General features: G+C 35.4%; 1 protein-coding gene across 2 annotated transcripts in view; it reads right to left on the reverse strand.

Moving 5' to 3' along the window:
• The window catches only part of LOC123526196 (uncharacterized), a 76,856-nt gene that overhangs the window by 49,577 nt on the left and 7,167 nt on the right, over positions 1-20,112 (reverse strand). Inside the window, exons 2-10 of one of the 2 annotated variants that reach the window (XM_053520793.1) lie at positions 16,007-16,066; positions 14,633-14,656; positions 12,714-12,793; positions 11,521-11,579; positions 10,646-10,664; positions 6,438-6,469; positions 5,963-6,006; positions 4,819-5,039; positions 1,049-3,720 (exon numbers count right to left, since the gene is read on the reverse strand). In XM_053520793.1, the coding sequence (XP_053376768.1) occupies positions 1,049-3,720; positions 4,819-5,039; positions 5,963-6,006; positions 6,438-6,469; positions 10,646-10,664; positions 11,521-11,579; positions 12,714-12,793; positions 14,633-14,656; positions 16,007-16,045 (3,190 nt within the window). In that variant the 5' untranslated portion in view covers positions 16,046-16,066. The remainder of the gene's footprint in view (positions 1-1,048; positions 3,721-4,818; positions 5,040-5,962; positions 6,007-6,437; positions 6,470-10,645; positions 10,665-11,520; positions 11,580-12,713; positions 12,794-14,632; positions 14,657-16,006; positions 16,067-20,112) is intronic. The other variant, XM_045305242.2, reaches the window with a different exon arrangement.

Here is a 20,112-nt window from a genome sequence, read left to right on the forward strand (position 1 = left end):
GACCATTTTTTTAATCCAGCATGACCCAGTTTCGAACTTGACCTAGAGATCATCAAGACTAACATTCTGACCAAGTTTCATAAAGATTGGGTCACAAATGTGGTCTCTAGAGTATTTACAAGCTTTTTTATTGATCTGACCTACTGACCTAGTTTTTGACCCAACATGACCAAGATCCAAACCTGACCATTTTTTTAATCCAACATGACCCAGTTTCGAACTTGACCTAGAGATCATCAAGACTTACATTCTGACCAAGTTTCATAAAGATTGGGTCAAAAATGTGGTCTCTAGACTGTTCACAAGCTTTTCCTTTGATCTAACCTACTGACCTAGTTTCTGACCCCACATGACCCAGTTTCAAACTTGACCTAGAGATCTTCAAGACTTACATTCTGACCAAGTTTCATAAAGATTGGGTCAAAAATGTGGTCTCTAGACTGTTCACAAGCTTTTCCTTTGATCTGACCTACTGATCTAGTTTTTGACCCCACATGACCCAGTTTTAAACTTGACCTATAGATCACCAGGACTAACATTCTGACCAAGTTTCATAAAGATTGGGTCACAAATGTGGCCTCTAGAGTGTTCACAAGGCATATGCTGCTGGACGCCGGACAATGACCGGTCACAACAGCTCACCTTGAGCACTTTTTGCTCTGGTGAGCTAAAAATTAACTTGCATGAGAGTCATCAAAATTTCTATGTTATTTCAATGATAATAAAGAAATACTGACAACATATGAAGTTTATACTGAAAAGGACTGTTTTGTTTGTTTGTTTTCAGTTTAGCAGTTTTCAACAGAATTTCAGTTATGTAACAGCAGGTTGTTACCCTAACCAGTGTTTCTTAATTCTGTACCAGTACTAATCTGTCTCCGCCAGTAAATAAACTTCACAACATGAATCAGAGGTGAAGGATGAATGATTTCAGACTCCAGTATTTTTTCTCAAACATCTGTGCTCTTGGTGGGCTGTTGCTTCAGAAAAACTTATCAATACGGTTACAAATTGAGTATTTATCTTTACAGTAATAAAGAAATATTACCTTGTATGTCTGTAGCTTCAATCTTGCTATTTTCCAAAAGACCAGTAGTAAAGCCATCATCCTCAAAACCCATGAGGAGAGCTGCAGTAGCATCAGTCTTTTCATTTCCATCAAAATCATCATCAGTCTCTCCGCTAACTCCTACATCAACTTCTGACAATCTCTGTCTCTTGTGAACTGGACTCCTAGTCACTCCTAAATCCAACTTACTACTACAGGAGGCTTTCGAACTGCTTTCAGGTGCTGATCCTGGGAATAATGGTGAAAACTTGGAAGGAGTTCTGATGTCACCTTGTCGAAGATGTGCTGCTGTTTTTCTCTTACTCAGTATCAGCATTTCCTTTAACTTGGCCAAATTTGACTGTGTGAAATCCTTCGTCTTTTCTTCATTTTTGTCCAATATTTCACCTTTACATTCATCAAAGTTTCTCTTATTTGAAACCTTAAATGTTATCTCATCATCAATTTCAACATCATTACTGTTACTTTCTACATCTTTATCAGAACATGTTTTATTTTCCCCTTCAATTTCCTTATTTTTCACATTAAAGTCACTTTCCATGCACACCTCACTTTTGGATTCTTCCTTGTCTGAAATTTTTATCTGACTCTGCAATTTATAGTTTTTGTCACTTTTGACCTTTGCACCAGTGTTCAATTCACTGGTGTCTTTGTTCACTACATTAGTAACACATCTGGTTTCTTCCATTATAACTGGTTCAATAACTGTTTTATTACCTGTATCATCATCATTAGCATGGTTATACATATTTTCAAACTTCCCTTTCATCATCTCCATATCACTGGACAAAATTCCACCAACACATTTGGTTTCCTCAATGCCAACTGTTTTGTTGTGCTCCTGAACAGCTGTCCCATCTGCAGCTTTTCCACTACTGTCTGACTTTAAGTCTTCTGATAACCAATCAGTTTTGACCTCATCAAAACACATTGTCCGATCTGCAGTCTTGTTTAAAATACCACGAACTGATTTAGTTTCTTCAACTGGTACAGTTTGATTCAGAGTTTTGTTAGAACAACTATCATCTTTGCTATTAGAAGGAATCTGACCAATGTTCGTCCTTTCAAGAATCCTGCCAACTGATTTAGTTTCATCCATTGCTACAGTATAATCAACTGTTTTATCAACAAAATCATTATCTGATGAATTCTCAACAACTGCTTTAGGCACTGTTTTATCAAGAAGACCACCAAGAGCTTTTGTTTCTTCCATAGCTACAGAAACATTAAGTGTCTTATTAGAAACAGCCTCATCTGCACATGGTGTAAGCAATGTTTCAACTTTGCTTTTTTCGAGAAAACCACCAATAGCTTTGGTCTCTTCCATTGGAACTGTTATATTTTTTGTAACCTCCATCTTCTCCTCTTGCTGCCTTGACAGATTGAATTTCTCATGTATACTTTGATTAATTTTCAGGATTCCTCCAACTGGCTTAGTTTCTTCCATTACGGTAGTTGAATCCACCAACTGCTGTGATTCAACAATGGACTTATTTACTGACTGATCTAAGCCATTCTTTGATGTATCTAAAATCTTTCCTAGAGCTACGGTTTCTTCCATTGTAACAGTCTGGTTTCCTGTATCCATTCTGTATTTACCGTCAGATTCAGTTATTTGTTCATTTCTCATTACACTTACAGTTTTATTAATAATGCCACCAATGGCCTTTGTTTCTTCCATGTTATCTTGCATGTTAGATACATTAAAATTAATTGTAGCCTCTGGTGTAAAATTATTGATACTGGCAACACCTTGTGCAGTTACTTCCATTGGGCTTGGAGTTCGTATTTCTTTATCTTCAACAGAAATTCTAGTTTTGTCAGCTGACAATTTGTTAGAAGGTGCTCTGCCTAGACTGGTTCTACCAATTTGACTTTCAACAATGCTGTTTTCAACATTTTTTCCAGCTTTACTCAGAATGCCTCCAACACATTTTGTTTCTTCAATGCCATCATCTGCATCTTCCTCCATCTTGAAACACCTTGTAACGTTGTCTTCAGCATTAATTCCACTGTTATACCCCTGCTGCATTCTCAATCCAGTCTGTACAGTAGTGTTAAGACCTCCCCCTTTCAGAATTCCTCCTACAGGTCTAGTTTCCTCCATGTGTACTGTCCGATTTGCTAAATGCACAGAGTTCTCTTTATCGGCTTCATCACTATGACTTACACCCATAACTTCATTAACAATCCCTCCAACACATTTTGTTTCCTCTATACCTACAGTGACATCTTCTGTATTGAAATACCTCGTTACATCATCATTTCTACCCACTGAAAAGGCACCCGAATTTCTATTCATGTCACCTTTATCAACCTGTGTAACTATGCCATCAATACAAGCTGTTTCTTCCATCTCCTCTATATCATGTTTAGTTTCTTCAGTATTCTTTGAATTTCCACCAAACAAACTCTGAAGAAACATTCTTGAATCAACACTAGCTTGAGGTTCCTTGTTCTTTTTAACATACTTCAAAGCTTCCGGTTCCTGGTTACTGTTGGTAAAAGATGGAAGAGCTTCCATGGGTATCATGTTTTCCTTGTCGTGGTCCATATTGTTAAAGTTAATAGGTAGAGACGGACCATCAGGAGAGGATTGTTCTTGTATATATCTGTCTCTCTTTGGGGAGTATATCTGCATTGTTTTCAACCTGTGAGACAAGAGGAACTCATCTAAGTGTAGACAAATGTATTGATAATTATCCCCATAACAGACTTAATGACATACAGTGTCTCTTGTTACCCTAACCACTGATATATTTTCCATCTAAAACTGACTTTTTCCTTTAAATAGTTCTATTTTCACCATTTAAAGTTTGTTCAATTGAATGTCAGTTAAGTTATAACAACCAGTTCCCCTGGTCTAAACTAGGGAAACCATTTAACAACTCGAGACAGTCTGGTTGACGAGATAATGCTAAAGAAAACAAGAGCTGTCGGAGGACAGCAACGCTCGACTATTCAACAGCCTTGTCAATTGAATGAATACAAGTTGAAAAAGGGGCATAATTTTGTAAAATGCAAAGTAGAGGTATTGAACCTCTGTACTGCATGTCATATCATGACAGCGAAGAAGTGTGTGAAGTTTCAATCCTTTCCAATTTGTGGATACTGAGATACCAGCTTACATACAAAAACTTAACAAAAAAGTGCTAAGTCAAAGGGGCATAATTTTGTAAAAATGCCAAGTAGAGTTATGGGACCTTCACAGTGCATGTTAGATCATGACAGTGAACAAGTGTGTGAAGTTTCAATCCATTCCAATTAGTGGATACTGAGATATCAGATTACATACAAAAATTTAACCAAAAACTGCTAAGTCGAAAAAGGGGCATATTTTTGAAAAAAAAGAGAGTAGAGTTATGGGACTTGCTTAGTGCATGTCAAATCATGATAGTGAAGAAGTATGTGAAGTTTCAATCCATTCCCATTAGTAACTACTGAGATACCAGCTTACATACAAAACCTTAACCAAAAATTTCTAAGTCGAAAAAGGGGCATAATTTTTTAAAAAAGCAAAATAGAGTTATGGAACCTGTGCAATGTAGATCAGTTCATCACAGTGAATAAGTGTGTGAAGTTTCAATCCATTCCCACAAGTGGTTACTGAGATACCAGCTTACATACAAAACCTTAACCAAAATCGGGACGCGGACGCGGACGCGGACGCCGACGCCGACGCATAGGCGAGTGCAATAGCTCACTATTCTATGAATAGTCGAGCTAAAAACAACACAATAAAACCTTACCTATCAGATGGTTTTCCCTGTAGGCTCTGAAGGAAAGACATTGTGTCAAACTTTAATTCCATGGATGGTTCATTCTGGAAGTCCATCGGCGGAAAAAACGTATCAATATTCCCACCAGCTTGAGTTGTATCCATATCAACTGTTTCCAACACAGTCTTGTTTATGTCAAATAAGTTGAAAGACTCAGATGACATCTCTGGAATAGGGTACTCTGCAACATCCTGAAGTCAGAATTGTCAAAAAGTTTATTTTTTTCTGCCTACACAAATTCCTTATTACTTGTATACCTTATATAACTTCAGTGCAAAGTTGGTAGTACAATTACTGTTTGGAAGACATAAATAATTTTTAAGTGGCTGTTGCTCTACAAAGTTTAATTTATAAAGAAACTACAGTAGTCAAAATAGAGCAATCTGCCCTAACAATGAAGCCTTTGCCTGTGTGACATAACATTACTAAAGGTTATTATATACCTAACTTTAAATAGAAAGAAACTGTACAGGCCAGAATCCTGTAACTAACGCTGAAAGCATGCACAATGACCAGTTACCAAAAGTTAGGTAACAAACATCTCATTAAAGGTAGTTCAGCATGTCTGATAAACCAGAAGTCATAGTGCAACATCATTTATCTGGGTACATTGGAAAAAGCCTGGACCAGGTATACAGAAAGGAAAATCATACTGCATATAAATGTCATCCCAGGTGTACATTTATAATAAGAACTGTGACAGGAGACAGCACATTCTATTATTTGGATGCTGTATCATGAAATGGGGAATATCTGAGGAAATTATAGCTTTCACTGGAGTGATTATATCCCTGATGTGGATGACGATGTTGGACAACAATTTAATTTTAGTCATATCCATTTAGTAATAACAGTGGTAGACACTAGACAGAAAGTGAATTAAACTATTAACCAGAATTTCCAAGTATAAAAGCAATATAGCTGCTTCAGCAGTGGGTAAAGACACCAGGTACCCTGCTGGGTATTATTATGGTACATATTCAGCACCTTCAGCAAGACAGCTAGATGGCTTCCTAACATGACTACATGAGCAGGGCTATATAACCTACAAAGGTGAATGGCATAATGATTCACAGTTAACCTCTCAACTAAGGATGTCTCCAGATATGCTTACCTGATACGGAGTCTGTATGGCCCCTGTAAGCAATTTGTCTAGGCCTGTAAAATAAAATCTAATTTATAAACTACGGCAGAACTAAATTGTCAATATGCATTTAAAGCTCTCATTTCTATCTTTGCATTGCTTTTTGTTAAAACTTTAACTTTTGTAGCTGACTGCTGACTCAGTAGGGCAACCACTGGACTACCAAAATACTGACCCTGCTTTAATTACCATTTAATCCTTGGTCAAGGCTAATTTCTGAGAAATTCACGCTTCATCTACCTTTGCTACATTTAGGAATGTTATAAACCAAATTGTACGATCAGATTTAAATATCTACTAAAACAGAATCTAGGCACACTGGGTAGGTTACCTGACTAAATAACTGAAATATTGTTGCAAATGTGGTAAATCTAGCAGCAAATTTTCAAGCAAACGTGTTACTGCATATAATGAAACATGCAATGAAAAGTTTTTAACGTCATACCTGTTATGCCCTGACTTTTTGACTGTGCAGAACTGAAAAATGTGAAGGTCAAAGGTCAACAAATTGTGAAAAATAAACAATTTTCTGAATGCTTTTAAAACAAGCAAATTCGATGAATTGGTATCCCCCGCCAAATGGGTTTGTGGTGAGGAATGGCAAAGAAATATATCCGGCAAAAAGTTAAGGATGTTACTAAGAAGAAATAACTTCATTACATTGAACACAGGTGACAGTGGGTGAGGTAACAACTTCACATGTTAATAAATATTCATGGAAGGTTTGAAAAATAATTTAAAAACAAGAGGGCCAAGATGGCCCTAGGTCGCTCACCTAAGAAACACAGCATAACAGTGTAAAACATGTTTGACCTAGTGATTTCATGGAAACAAATATTCTGACCAATTTTCATTAAGATTGGACCAAAAAATTGGTCTCTTGCGATAAAACAAGCATTTTCTTAGATATGACCTAGTTTTTGACCCTAGATGACCCATGTTCAAACTCGACCTAGATTTTATCAAGGCAATCATTCTGACCAAAATTCATGAAGATCAATTGAAAAATACAGCCTCTATTACATACACAAGTTTTTTCTTTGATTTGACCGAGTGACCTAGTTTTTGACCTCAGATGACCCATATTCAAATTCGACCTAGATTTCATTAAGGCAATCATCCTGACCAAATTCCATAAAATCAATTGAAAACACCAGTCTCTATCGCATACACAAGATTTTTCTTTAATTTGACCTAGTGACCTAGTTTTTGATCTCAGATAACCCATATTCAAACTCTACCTAGATTTCATCAAGGCAATCACTCTGACCAAATTTCATGAAGATCAACTGAAAACTACATCCTCTATTGCATACACAATGTTTTTCTTCGATTTGACCTAGTGACCTAGTTTTTGACCCCAGATGACCCATTTTCGAACTCGGCCTAGATTTTATCAAGGTAATCATTCTGGCTAAATTTCATGAAGATCAGTTGAAAAATACAGCCTCTATCGCATACACAAGGCTTTTCCTTGATTTGACCTAGTGACCTAGTTTTTGAACCCAGATGACCCATTTTCGAACTCGGCCTAGATTTCATCAAGGTTATCATTCTGACCAAAATTCATGACGATCAATTGAAAAATACCGCCTCTATCGCATACACAAGGTTTTTCTTTGATTTGACCTAGTGACCTAGTTTTTGACCCGAGATGACCCATTTTCGAACTAGGCCTAGATTTCATCAATGCAATCATTCTGACCAATATTCATGAAGATCAATTGAAAAATACAGCCTCTATCACATACACAAGGTTTTTCTTTGATTTGACCTAGTGACCTAGTTTTTGACCCGAGATGACCCATTTTCAAACTCGGCCTAGATTTCATCAAGGTTATCATTCTGACCAATATTCATGAAGAATAATTGAAAAATACAGCCTATATCGCATACACAAGGTTTTTCTTTGATTTGACCTAGTGACCTAGTTTTTGACCCGAGATGACCCATTTTCGAACTAGGCCTAGATTTCATCAAGGTTATCATTCTGACCAATATTCATGAAGATCAATTGAAAAATACAGCCTCTATCGCATACACAAGGTTTTTCTTTGATTTGACCTAGTGACCTAGTTTTTGACCCGAGATGACCCATTTTCAAACTCGGCCTAGATTTCATCAAGGTTATCATTCTGACCTATATTCATGAAGATTAATTGAAAAATACAGCCTCTATTACATACACAAGGTTTTTCTTTGATTTGACCTAGTGACCTAGTTTTTGACCCGAGATGACCCATTTTCGAACTCGGCCTAGATTTCATAAAGGATATCATTCTGACCAAGTTTCATGAAGATCAGTTGAAAAATACAGCCTCTACCGCATACACAAGCTAAATGTTGATGGACGACAGACGACAGACGCCGGACATCGAGTGATCAGAAAAACTCACCAGAGCATTGCTCAGGTGAGCTAATAACAAATGAAACAGGGGTGGGGGGGGTGGGGGGCAGGTGAGGGTACAAAACTTCACATGTTGATAATAAATATTGATAGAATATAAAACATGTAAAAAAAATTGTTGAGGGGGATGGTGGGGGTGGGGTGACTGGATGGAGGAGCAAGGTGGGGGGGGGGGGGGGGGGGGGGGGGGGGGGGTACAAATTTGCATGTTGATAAATATTTATGGAAGGTTTTATGTTTTTTAAAAAAGGAAAATATTATTGTGGGGGGGGGGGGGGGTAAGGGGAGTGACCAGGGTGGTGGGGGTGACCAGGTGTGGGTACAAAACTTGAAAGATTAATGAAATTCTACCAATTGGTTAGTTTGTTATCTACAATATGTAGATTTTTAAACAATTAAAGGGCAATAACTCTGGTTACTTTAGAGATCCTGACAAAATTGTGTGTGCACTACCACATTATGGTGATCTAAATTCAATTTAAGTTTCATAGTTCTAGGTCAAATATGTCACAAGTTATGGAGCAGAAATTGCCATATTTATAGTACCTATTTGTAGTTAACACTAGAAACTACTAAGGACCATAACTCTGGTGTTACTTGGGAAATCTGAATGAAACTTGACATGCCACATTTTCCTATAGTGGTGAACATATGAAGTTTTATTTAAATATTCAAAACCACTTCCTAGATATGGCTATGGATGGACGGAAAGACAACACTAAAACTATATCCCTCCACCTTTGGTGAGGAATAAAAAGTTAATACATAGGAATTCTGCTTATACTTTAGTGACTTTTGATTATGAAGAGAGAATCACAGTTTTCATCACAAATTATTAGTTTTCTGATAAAAATATTACATTCAGCCAAGATATATTGGCATAAAATTCTGAGTTGGCTAACTCGAACTGTTGGACTCGAGTATCAGTACCAGACTGACAACCAATCACCTTTGTGTACAGACAAAATGTAATGAAATTTGTTTCTTTCAATAAAAGGTACTGTTACATAAAATTAAATTACATTCTTGTATATTCCTGACATATTATCAAACTAGAAATGTGTCCATGGGACACAGATGCCCTCACTATATGACAAAGGACACAAATTTTTTCCCAGGTCAGGGGCCATAAACTCTACAATACTGAATGAATCTGGATGCGAAACCCCAGGTGCACAAGTGCACATGCTGACCAACATTCCTGTAAACTTTGGTGACTCTTGGTCAAATAATTTTGGAGCTACCTGTGACACAACATTAAAATGACCAATTTTTAACTAAGTCAGGGGCCATAACTCCTACAGGACTGAATGAATCCAGACGCGAAACCCCAGGTGCACAACTGCACATGCTGACCAACATTCCTGTAAACTTTGGTGACTCTAGGTCAAATACTTTTGGAGCAACATGCGACACATTAAAATGACAAAATTTTTACTAAGTCAGGGGCCATAACTCCTACATGACTGAATGAATCCGGAAGCAAAACCCCAGGTGCACAACTACACATGCTGACCAACATTCCTTTAAAGTTTTGTGACTCTATGTCTAATACTTTTGGAGCTAGGCGCGACACAACACTAAAATTACCAATTTTTACAAAGTCAGGGGCCATAACTCCTACAAGACTGAATGAATTCAGACTCAAAACCCCAGGTGCACAACTACACATGTGACCAACATTCCTGTAAAGTTTTGTGACTCTACGTCAAATACTTTTGGAGCTAAGCACGACACAAGATTAAAATTACCAATTTTTACAGTCAGGGCCTATAACTCATACATGACTGAATGAATCTGGACGCGAAACCCCAGGTGCACAACTACACATGCTGATTCCTGTAAAGTTTTGTGACTCTACGTCAAATACTTTTGGAGCTACATGCGACACAACATTAAAATGACCAATTTTTTACTAAGTCAGGGGCCATAACTCCTACACGACTGAATGAATCTGGACGCGAAACCCCAGGTGCACAACTACACATGCTGATTCCTGTAAAGTTTTGTGACTCTACGTCAAATACTTTTGGAGCTAGGCGCGACACAACATTCTCGGAAGGACGGAGGACAGACGGACAAGGGCAAATCTATATGCTCCCCCTACAAAGTGGGGGCATAAAAAGTGAGGTTAGTTGTAGTAAATTATCAACCCGGGTACATATATGCAATTACTTATGAAAATGAACCCAACTCATGGGTCCTATGGCCCATATATAATTGATTATACAATGTTTAAAACATACCTCTCTGCATGTTTTCCATCTGAAAAGTAAATCACAAGTTCTTAGTAACTTTCTTGAACAGAACAATATCTCATTTCAACTTAATAAATTTTAGAACTTCTCCAAAAATTAAAGAGCCATAATGATTTATCCGCACATGGTTTTTGCCATTCATAACAATAACAAATATTTTTAATATACTAGGTTAATTCTATCAAAACAGTTTTCTAAAATGTACCTTTATCAAACACTTTGGCTAATACATAGTCTTTAAAACAAATAGACATGTTTTACCAATGTTTTTATAAAATGTAGAAAAGGTTTTGAATTACGCAATCTCCACCAAGCTGATTACTGAACAAATACAAGACATCAAAAGTATTGTTAAACCTTTAGCCTGCTAAATTTCTAAAATGGACTGGTCCATCATTCAATTTGGGCAGTACCAATTCTTATTCAAAGGGGTGTTCACCGAAAATTTACTGACTGAATTCCGAACAGTGCAAACCATGATCAGACTGCACAGAGGCTGATCTTAAACTGCACTGGTCGCAAAGGTTAAATTAATATACAATTTGACAATAATCTTATTCTGTTATGAGCATTTCTCTTACAGTCAAAAATGTTTGGTATATGGTAAAATCCTTAATATTGGTGGGTGACTAGTTTTGCAGATATTGTAGTTTCATCAATCTACAAAATTTTAATCCCAATAAACAAATAAAATAATTTTCTATCCACAACTTCATATCCCCATGAAATACAATGTAGCCCTTTTGTCAGAAAGTACAAAATTTTGTGCCCATGAAAGTCAATGATTTCTCACTATTTTTATGCAGAAGGGTAGATCAGCATGGCCTAGACTAACTTTAATCAGGTTTATTGTCATAGCTTACCACTGTCTTCATCTGAATGGATATCTTTATACACTTTTGGAGAATCTTTTTGAAACTCTCTGAAAAATTTTAGACAACTAATTGTAACTGCACATCAGATGTTATAAATCACAATGAAATACACAAAGTGTTTAAATATATAAATTTGGCAATCAAAAGGTAGAAATTTCTCGCAGGTAGAAATTGAAATTAATTTACAGACAAGCATTTACTCTGTGTTCTCATATATAAATTACTAGTATAACACAGTATCATCTTTCCATATTTTGCTTTTATATTAAATCTGAATAATGAAATTTATGCTACTAGGAACACAGTACTGAATGCAAATTATATAGACTCTAACAAACAAGACTGAATAATCAATTTCTCAAAATTCATTGTAAATATGTTTTCATGATAACAGTGCATTATTTCAAGTAGCCAAGTGACCTTCACACGAACTGGTAGTTGCTAAGTTTAGTCAAACTTTAATTAAGACACAACACAATACAGGGATATTGACTTAACTCAGACCAGCTCAAGACCAATTTATCATATCAAGAACAACACTGACCAGCTCCCATGTGTATTTTTATCTCATTGGTAAAGTAACATGAATCAATCTTTTTTTGTCAAATCAATACAATCACATGTCATATGGCAACTTTCCAGGTTTCTAATCCAGGCATTATTCAAGGCACTAGTGGACACCTGGGTAGACCCACCAACCTTCCATTTATAAGCCAGCTGGATGGCGTCATCAAATGAAAGAATTTTAGACCAGCAGACACAAAAGTCCCACAAATCAATTATGATCACTGCCTTATCCTTGCAAAGTTTGATGTCAATTCCAATCTGTAAATAACATGGGTTTTACGTCACACCAACATTATATTTAGATAATACAGCAACTTTCTAGCTTTTATGGAGGATCCCATGGTGCCCCTCACAACCTTATTTCAGGTATGTACAGGCACTTAGGCATAATCACTGACTGCAGGGCTTTCTGACATGATACACTTTTACTTTCCTCGCTAGGTTTCAAACCTGCAGTGGCAAGAGACAAGTGAGTCAAAGTCAGCAGCCAACAACATGGCCATGGAAGCCCCTTTAATTCAGTGAGGGGTTTTAATTAATCTGTTTTTATCCAAGAAGCCATCTGATAGTTTTTTAATTATCCTACTTGAAAATAGCAAACAGGCAACGCTTACTTTATCTGGCACATCTCAGCAAAGCTAACTCTTCTTGATGACCTTCTGTTCCTACCGCCCACAATCCCAGTGTCATCATCCTGTTTTGTCAAAATAACATTCTTATAATTCTGGATAAATTTCTAGGTTTGTGCAAAAACATAGTTCTATCACAGTGACTTGCTAGTAGTTGGTCATACCTTGTATCTGACATATATATTCATGGTGTTTTAATACTCTTTGAAGGACATAACTTTCAAACATTTCAAAGCAGGTCATGTGACTTTGTATTATTTCAGTAAATTTTAACAGTATTTAAATGCATTAAAATGACTTTTCCACATTTGGTGGTAAAATGAAGTAATCTGAAATTTTGTTAAACATTGGATTATGTAAAAGTGGTCATCGTTACCACCTAATTCTAATCTTTTATTCTCAACCTTTAAACATGTTAAAAACATGGCAATATAAGCAAAGCAAGAAGCACACACATTCCAGCAGTTATAACAATAACTTCTGAGAGACATATCCATAGCAAATTAAGTTACTGTGTTACTACTTAAAAGCTGAAAATGATGAAATTTTATTACTTTTTATGTTTTGGTAAATAACATGCAGACAGGGTTTGAAATTTAGACTAATCAGTCAGTCTGAGATGATCAAAATTTAGATCTACTAATTTAAAATTTGTAATTGAACCATGTGGACAGACTGCTAATATTTTCTTGTTTTATTTACAAGTTTGTTTTAAATATTCAAATGAGTAAATAAATATTTGTTAAATACAGTTTGTTCTGGAATAATACTTCTTTAAAAAAAATAATAAACATGTAATCTCAGAAAACTTATAAACAAGTTTTTAACAATTAAAGTATAAAGTCCCATAACTGATCAATAGGAGTTACATACTCACGCAAATTACCATTCTAAAATGTTTCAAAAAGTGAAATCCTGACAACTGAACATCAGCAGATGCAAGATGACATTTTGCTCTGGTTACACTAATTATAACTAAAACTGTCACAGGAGTGACAAATTAAACCCCTACAATACGGTCTTGTCACAGAAGTATGGCAAATTTTAAGTTGGAAAGAGGCCATAACTATGTCAAAAAATTGGTGGTTTCTAGCCAAAGTCTAACTTGACCTGTATTTTATGACGTTACACCTGTGTAGCAAAAATACTATAAATCTGTCAAGCCTTTCATGAGTTATTGTCTGGAAACCATGAGTTTGGCAAATTTTAAGTTAGCTAAGTCAAAAAATGATGGTTTGTAACCAAAGTCAAACATGACCTGTATTTTATTATGTTGCTCCTGTGTACAAAAAAATGATTTAAATCTGTCAAGCCTTTCATGAGTTCTTGTCCGAAAACCTTGAAAACCAATGGACCGACCGACAGGCCCACTCCTATATACCCCTCAAACTTCGTTTTAAGTTGGAAAGGGGCCACAATTACGACAATACGTCAAAAAATGGTGGTTTTTTAGCCACAGTCGAACTTGACCTGACCTGTATTTTATTATGGTACACCTGTGTACCAAAAATTATTTAAATCTTGCAAGCCTTTCAGGAGTTAATGTCCGGAAACCATGAGTTTGGCAAATTTTAAGTTAACTACGTCAAAAAATGGTGGTTTGTAACTAAAGTCAAACATGACCTGTATTTTATTATGTTGCTCCTGTGTACAAAAAAATTATTTAAATCTGTCAAGCCTTTCATGAGTTATTGTCTGAAAACCATGAAAACCAATGGACCGACCGACAGGCTCACTCCTATATACCCCTCAAACTTCGTTTGTGGGGGTATAATAAACATGCTTTTAATTACAATACACCCAACTTTCATATATAAATTATAAGACCAATACTTTTGCATTTCTTGTCGTTGAGTAAGGTTTAGGAAATAAATCTCTTCATTTAGCTTCTTATAAACACTTACCCTATTTACATCTATCTTCAAGATCTGCAAATAAAAATAAGCGAGAAAATATTTAACAGAAACAACTAAAATTCCAACACCTTTGCAAGAGGACACTGTGGAAAACTTTTAAGAGATCTACATGCATGTAGCTGTATTTAAGTTTGACATAAAGATTTTGATGACCAAAGGATAAGTTTGTTTTGTTTTTGTTGGGTTTTATGTCAAACCAATAAAATTCAGGTAAAATGGCAACTTTCCAGCTTTAATGGTGGACGTAGAGCCTAGCTTACCCTCTGATCAATAATTTCAGTCAACGCCTAGGTAGAACCACCAACCTTCCATAAGCCTGCTGGCTTGTCCTCGCAAGCCTGTGGGCAAGTAAATCAAGTATAGCGACCATAAGGTAACCTAACCATTTAGCCATAGTACCCCATCCTATGGACTAGGGCATACGTATATGCCACACCCTCAATTTTGTAGCCTTGGTATATTAAATATTTAAGAATAACATATAACTAAACAGTAAGCAAAAATTCATCTGACAAGCCTTCAACCATATTAACAGCTCACCAAAAGCTTAGCAAAATCTGCATGCATATATTGATCATTCTATGAAAACTGGCAATAAAACTGTTCAAGCATCGAAATTTCAATTGAGCAAGATTGTTAAAAGCATGCTGTTTGTGCATGCTCTGTGGATTATTTATGCGCAGCCTTTTCAAAATTTAGTACTTTAACTAATTTTGTCATTAAACTTAATTGTTAACAAACTGAGTATTATACAAGTATACAGTCACACATGTTGTAAATAAAGACCACCTCTGAACAGCTGTCATTTCAATTTTAAACATTTTCAGTGAATATTATCTGTAAATTTGATATTCTGCAACTTGAGAAGTCCTGTTGTTTTTTTTTTTAAAAGTTATGTCTCCCTATACGGCTTTATCTTAACCTTTGATCTCACCATATGACCTTAAGCTAATCTGGAAGAGACTTGCATTATGCAATGTCAGAATCGTCTCATTATGGCAATCATTTCTTGAAAGTCATTTCAAAAACATTTGTTACATGATTTAGGGAGTTAAGATTAGTGACAGGCCGACAGCAACGATTTTCTGACAGACTGGACTAAAAACAATATGTCTACCCCTAAACTATGACAAGGCAAAATATTACAATTTTGTAAAGAATCAGACACCCAAGTGTGGTCTTTATATACATGACTGTTTTTTTCTTCTTCATAATTTCCCTTAAGTCCAAAAAACAATATTCAAAATATTTTTGAGTGATATTAAATTTTGGGCTTAATACAAAATTTTAATATTAGTAACAAGTAACAAACATCAAGATGTATTTCCTTTTTTGATTCTGTTCAGATCTAATAGTACTTACTGATGAGCGTCTAGTGATTGACCTCGACTTTCTGTTCATGATTGATTATGTGACTGTCACCTGTAAAATAAAAAAGAAATGACTATCTGCTACAGACTGCCAGACTGAATTATTCACTGGTCAACATCAAGCCAGAACAAGAGCTGTCTCGACTATTCCAAGAACTGATGTAAGTATGGGGTCAAAATATTACGACAGAATTTCAGACAAAAGAAGAAAAAATAAATAAGACAAACAATGTACCTGTAATTGTAGAACTGGATAAGTATTGCATAATGCCATTATATGGTAATGTGTGACCATAATGGAAAGCAAGTGTTCAAAGTTTCAAAGCCACAATGTGACATATATCGAACATTTTAGACAAAATATGGAATGATAATCTGTCTTGTAGCCAATATCAATACATGATAAAGTTTAATATTTAACTAAAAAGCATGTGATGGGTATTAAAAATCTTTTAGAATAAACATGAATGGACAAGATGATGATCATAAATAAATAAACATTTATTTCTTGAAGATATCTACTCTTATTTCTGTCATTCACGTAAGCGGAGAATATTTCCGTAAGATCGTAAAGTTATAACCTTGTATATAGAAGTTACTTTTAATAAATTTCTCTCAATTTTATCCGTTTATGTTAAATCTGTTTGAACAGGGTTGTACATCTTACAAAAATGCTATGCAAATTTCCTGTGCACATGCCAAATTTCAATCTTGTATAAAAACATTTTGCGTGAACATATTTTATTTTCCTATTGTAAATTAATTATGCATGTTATATACGAATGAATTCTGCCATTAACCCTACAAAAAATACCATTTATTTAAAACAAGAGCTGTCAGTGGACAGCGCGCTCGACTATTCTCAGTGCTTGATAGTATAATATAAGCTATGAGTAAAACTTTAACATTACAATAAGCATATTCTAAGTCGAAAAGGGGCCATAATTCAGTCAAAATGCTTGATAGAGTTGCCTCCTCCTTTTTACAGACTGGGGTCATGATGGTAAACAAGTATGCAAAATATGAAAGCAATATCTCAATGGACTTTGAAAATATTTGGGGTGGTATGCAAACTTTTAACATTTGTGTGACGCTCACGCTAACGCCGACACGAGTAGAATTGCTCCCCTATTCTTCGAATAGTCGAGCTAAAAATACGACTGCATTTCGGCTATGGAAATTTATCTCGGGCTCCCCAAATTTCAATCTCGTGTGAAACTGTTTTGTGCGAATGTATTTTATTTTCCTTTCATATGTTAACCATCTATTATATATGATTGAATTCTGTCAAAAACCCTTCAAAATACTATTAATTAAAGAAATACAGGACTGGTGCATTCAGGTTATGGAAAGTGTATTTCGGTTTATAGGTGGATTCTGGTTATACATGTGACATCAGCAATTTAGCAAATGAATCCAGAAATATTTTAACACTTAAGTCTATTTCTGTCAATCAAAAGGTGTTGATTAAATCACAATACCTGTGAAGAGACAATACCTGTGAAGAGACTCAAGTCTATTTCTGTCAATCAAAAGGTGTTGATTAAATCAACACCAGTGAAGAGTTTAATATATTCACATAATTATACTGGTTTACAATGAAACTAATGATTTTTTTTCTCAAATAGTAATATAATAAATAACATTAATATAGAAAAAAGATTAATCATTAAGAAGTCACAGAACAAACTGAAGTGTAAAAAGATCCATTAAGTTGACTATATTACCCTAAATTCAGGGTACCATAATTTCTATAAATTTAATCCTGGTTAATAAAGTAACACTAACAGCTATCTTCATAAAAAAATGCCATAACAACAGAGCTCCAGATAAGCTTTTGGTGCAATTGGGTATTTACCCATCACTTTTTGTTTGAATTGGGTATTGGAAATTTGAATTGGGTAAAAATAATATCATTACCCAGCCTTTTCAAAAGTAATTGGGTATTTTCTAAAACCACTTGGGTATTTTACCAATCTTGCACTAACAAATGAGTATTTTTTGCTGACAGTATACAATGGTATATATCATTAAACAGGACTGACTAAGTATTTTAATGGCGCTCTTCAATGTTTAATACAATGTATAATGTATTTAAAATTGTAATGAATGTTTCATACTGTTGTTTTCTTTTTCACTTTTAATGCAGTCAGAGAACAGTTCATCCACAATATCGCAAACGATTACCGCAATATGCATTCTCCTAAAAGATGTCATCCAGTATTGGTGACACTACATCGTCACAAACAAATAACTGTCATTGTTAAACAGCAAAATATCCCACTAATTTGTTTGTTTGTGCTGCAACAGTGTTTTTTTCTGCAACCTCTTTTACATTTTATTGCCGTAAGGAGAAATTGTTTAAAAATCGTCCAAATAACACAGATCTGCCGACTGAATGGTCCTATAACTTTTCCGATAAATTGCTACCTGTTCTGCGGTAACGTATAACCAGTCAGTCAAATCTAGTGTTAAAGTCTCGTACCCGTTCTAGTTATAAGGAAAATGCGATACGCAAGCGATTTTTTACGAATTGGGTATTAGGAATTTTACTTGCGTTTCAGTACGCACACTGTATGAATTCAATTGGGTTTTCTGCAATTTTAACTGTGTAAATACGCTGCTTATCTGGAGCTCTGCATAACAACCTATAAGGCGTAAAAAAAAATTGTTTGTTTCCGGTATCCCGACCTACCCTAAATTTTTGGCCCGACCCTAAATGTTTTTATGGCCTTGGAGAATAATTTTTTCAACTTTTTGACAAAAAGTTAATAGCGAGCTCGAGAATCGAGCTTTACGGTAACGCAAGTACACTTGCACACTTGGTGATGGATTTGAAAAGTTTCGTCGGAAGTTTTTAAAAAGCGCACCCTAGCAGATAGGTGCTCACAGGAAGTACTTTTTTCCGGAGTGAATACAGAACTTCGTTCAATTGCTAAAAAATATTCATCACTCAACAATAATGAAAGAATGATTTCCAGTTGTTTGAAAAAAATATTGTTTTCATTTAAAAGATCAAGCATCGGCCAGAAAATGGAAACAAGAGCACCGCCTTGCAGGTGCTGACGCTCATCTGATTTTTTTTGTATAATAGAAATATTGTCCTACCCATGATTTTCTAAGTCTAAAAAGGGCCATCACTCTTGCAAAAAGTAGGATAGAGTTATGTTTCTTGATGCACAGTGTCCACTTATGATGGTGAAAAACTGTTGCAAGTTTTAAAACAATAGCTTTGATAGTTTATGAGAAAAGTTGACTTAAACATAATATTCAACCAAGAAAATGATTTTTCTAAGTCCAAAAGGGGCAATAATTATTGCAAAAAGCAGGATGTTGCAAGTTTTAAAGCAATAGCTTTGATAGTTTAAGAGAAAAAGTTGACCTAAACATAAAACTTAACCAAGAAATCTGATATTTTCTAAGTCCAAAAGGGGCCATAAATCTTGCAAAAAGCAGGATGGAGTTATGTTTCTTGCTGTACAGGGTCAGCTTATGATGGTGAACAAGTGTTGCAAGTTTTAAAGGAATAGCTTTGATAGTTTAGGATAAAAGCTGACCTAAACATAAAACTTAACCAAGAAAACTGATTTTCTAAGTCCAAAAGGGGCAATAATTCTTGCAAAAAGCAAGATGGAGTTATGTTTCTTGATGTACAGGGTCAGCTTATGATGGTGAACAAGTATTCCAAGTTTCAAAGCAAAAGCTTTGATAGTTTAGGAGAAAAGTTGACCTAAACATAAAACTTAACCAAGAAATCTGATATTTTCTAAGTCCAAAAGGGGCCATAAATCTTGCAAAAAGCAAGATGGAGTTATGTTTCTTGCTATACAGGGTCAGCTTATGATGGTGAACAAGTATTCCAAGTTTCAAAGCAATAGCTTTGATAGTTTAGGAGAAAAGCTGACCTAAACATAAAACTTAACCAGGCAACGCCGACGCCGACGCCGACAACCGCTCAAGTGATGACAATAACTCATCATTTTTTTTCAAAAAATCAGATGAGCTAAAAATGTCATTAATAAGCAGAAAGAAACGGGAACGCTGTAATGACGTCACCGTGACACCGGCTTCCCATAAATTTTGCAACGTATGATATTC

Source organism: Mercenaria mercenaria, chromosome 1, assembly GCF_021730395.1.
Source record: "Mercenaria mercenaria strain notata chromosome 1, MADL_Memer_1, whole genome shotgun sequence".
Taxonomy (NCBI): Eukaryota; Metazoa; Mollusca; class Bivalvia; order Venerida; family Veneridae; genus Mercenaria; species Mercenaria mercenaria.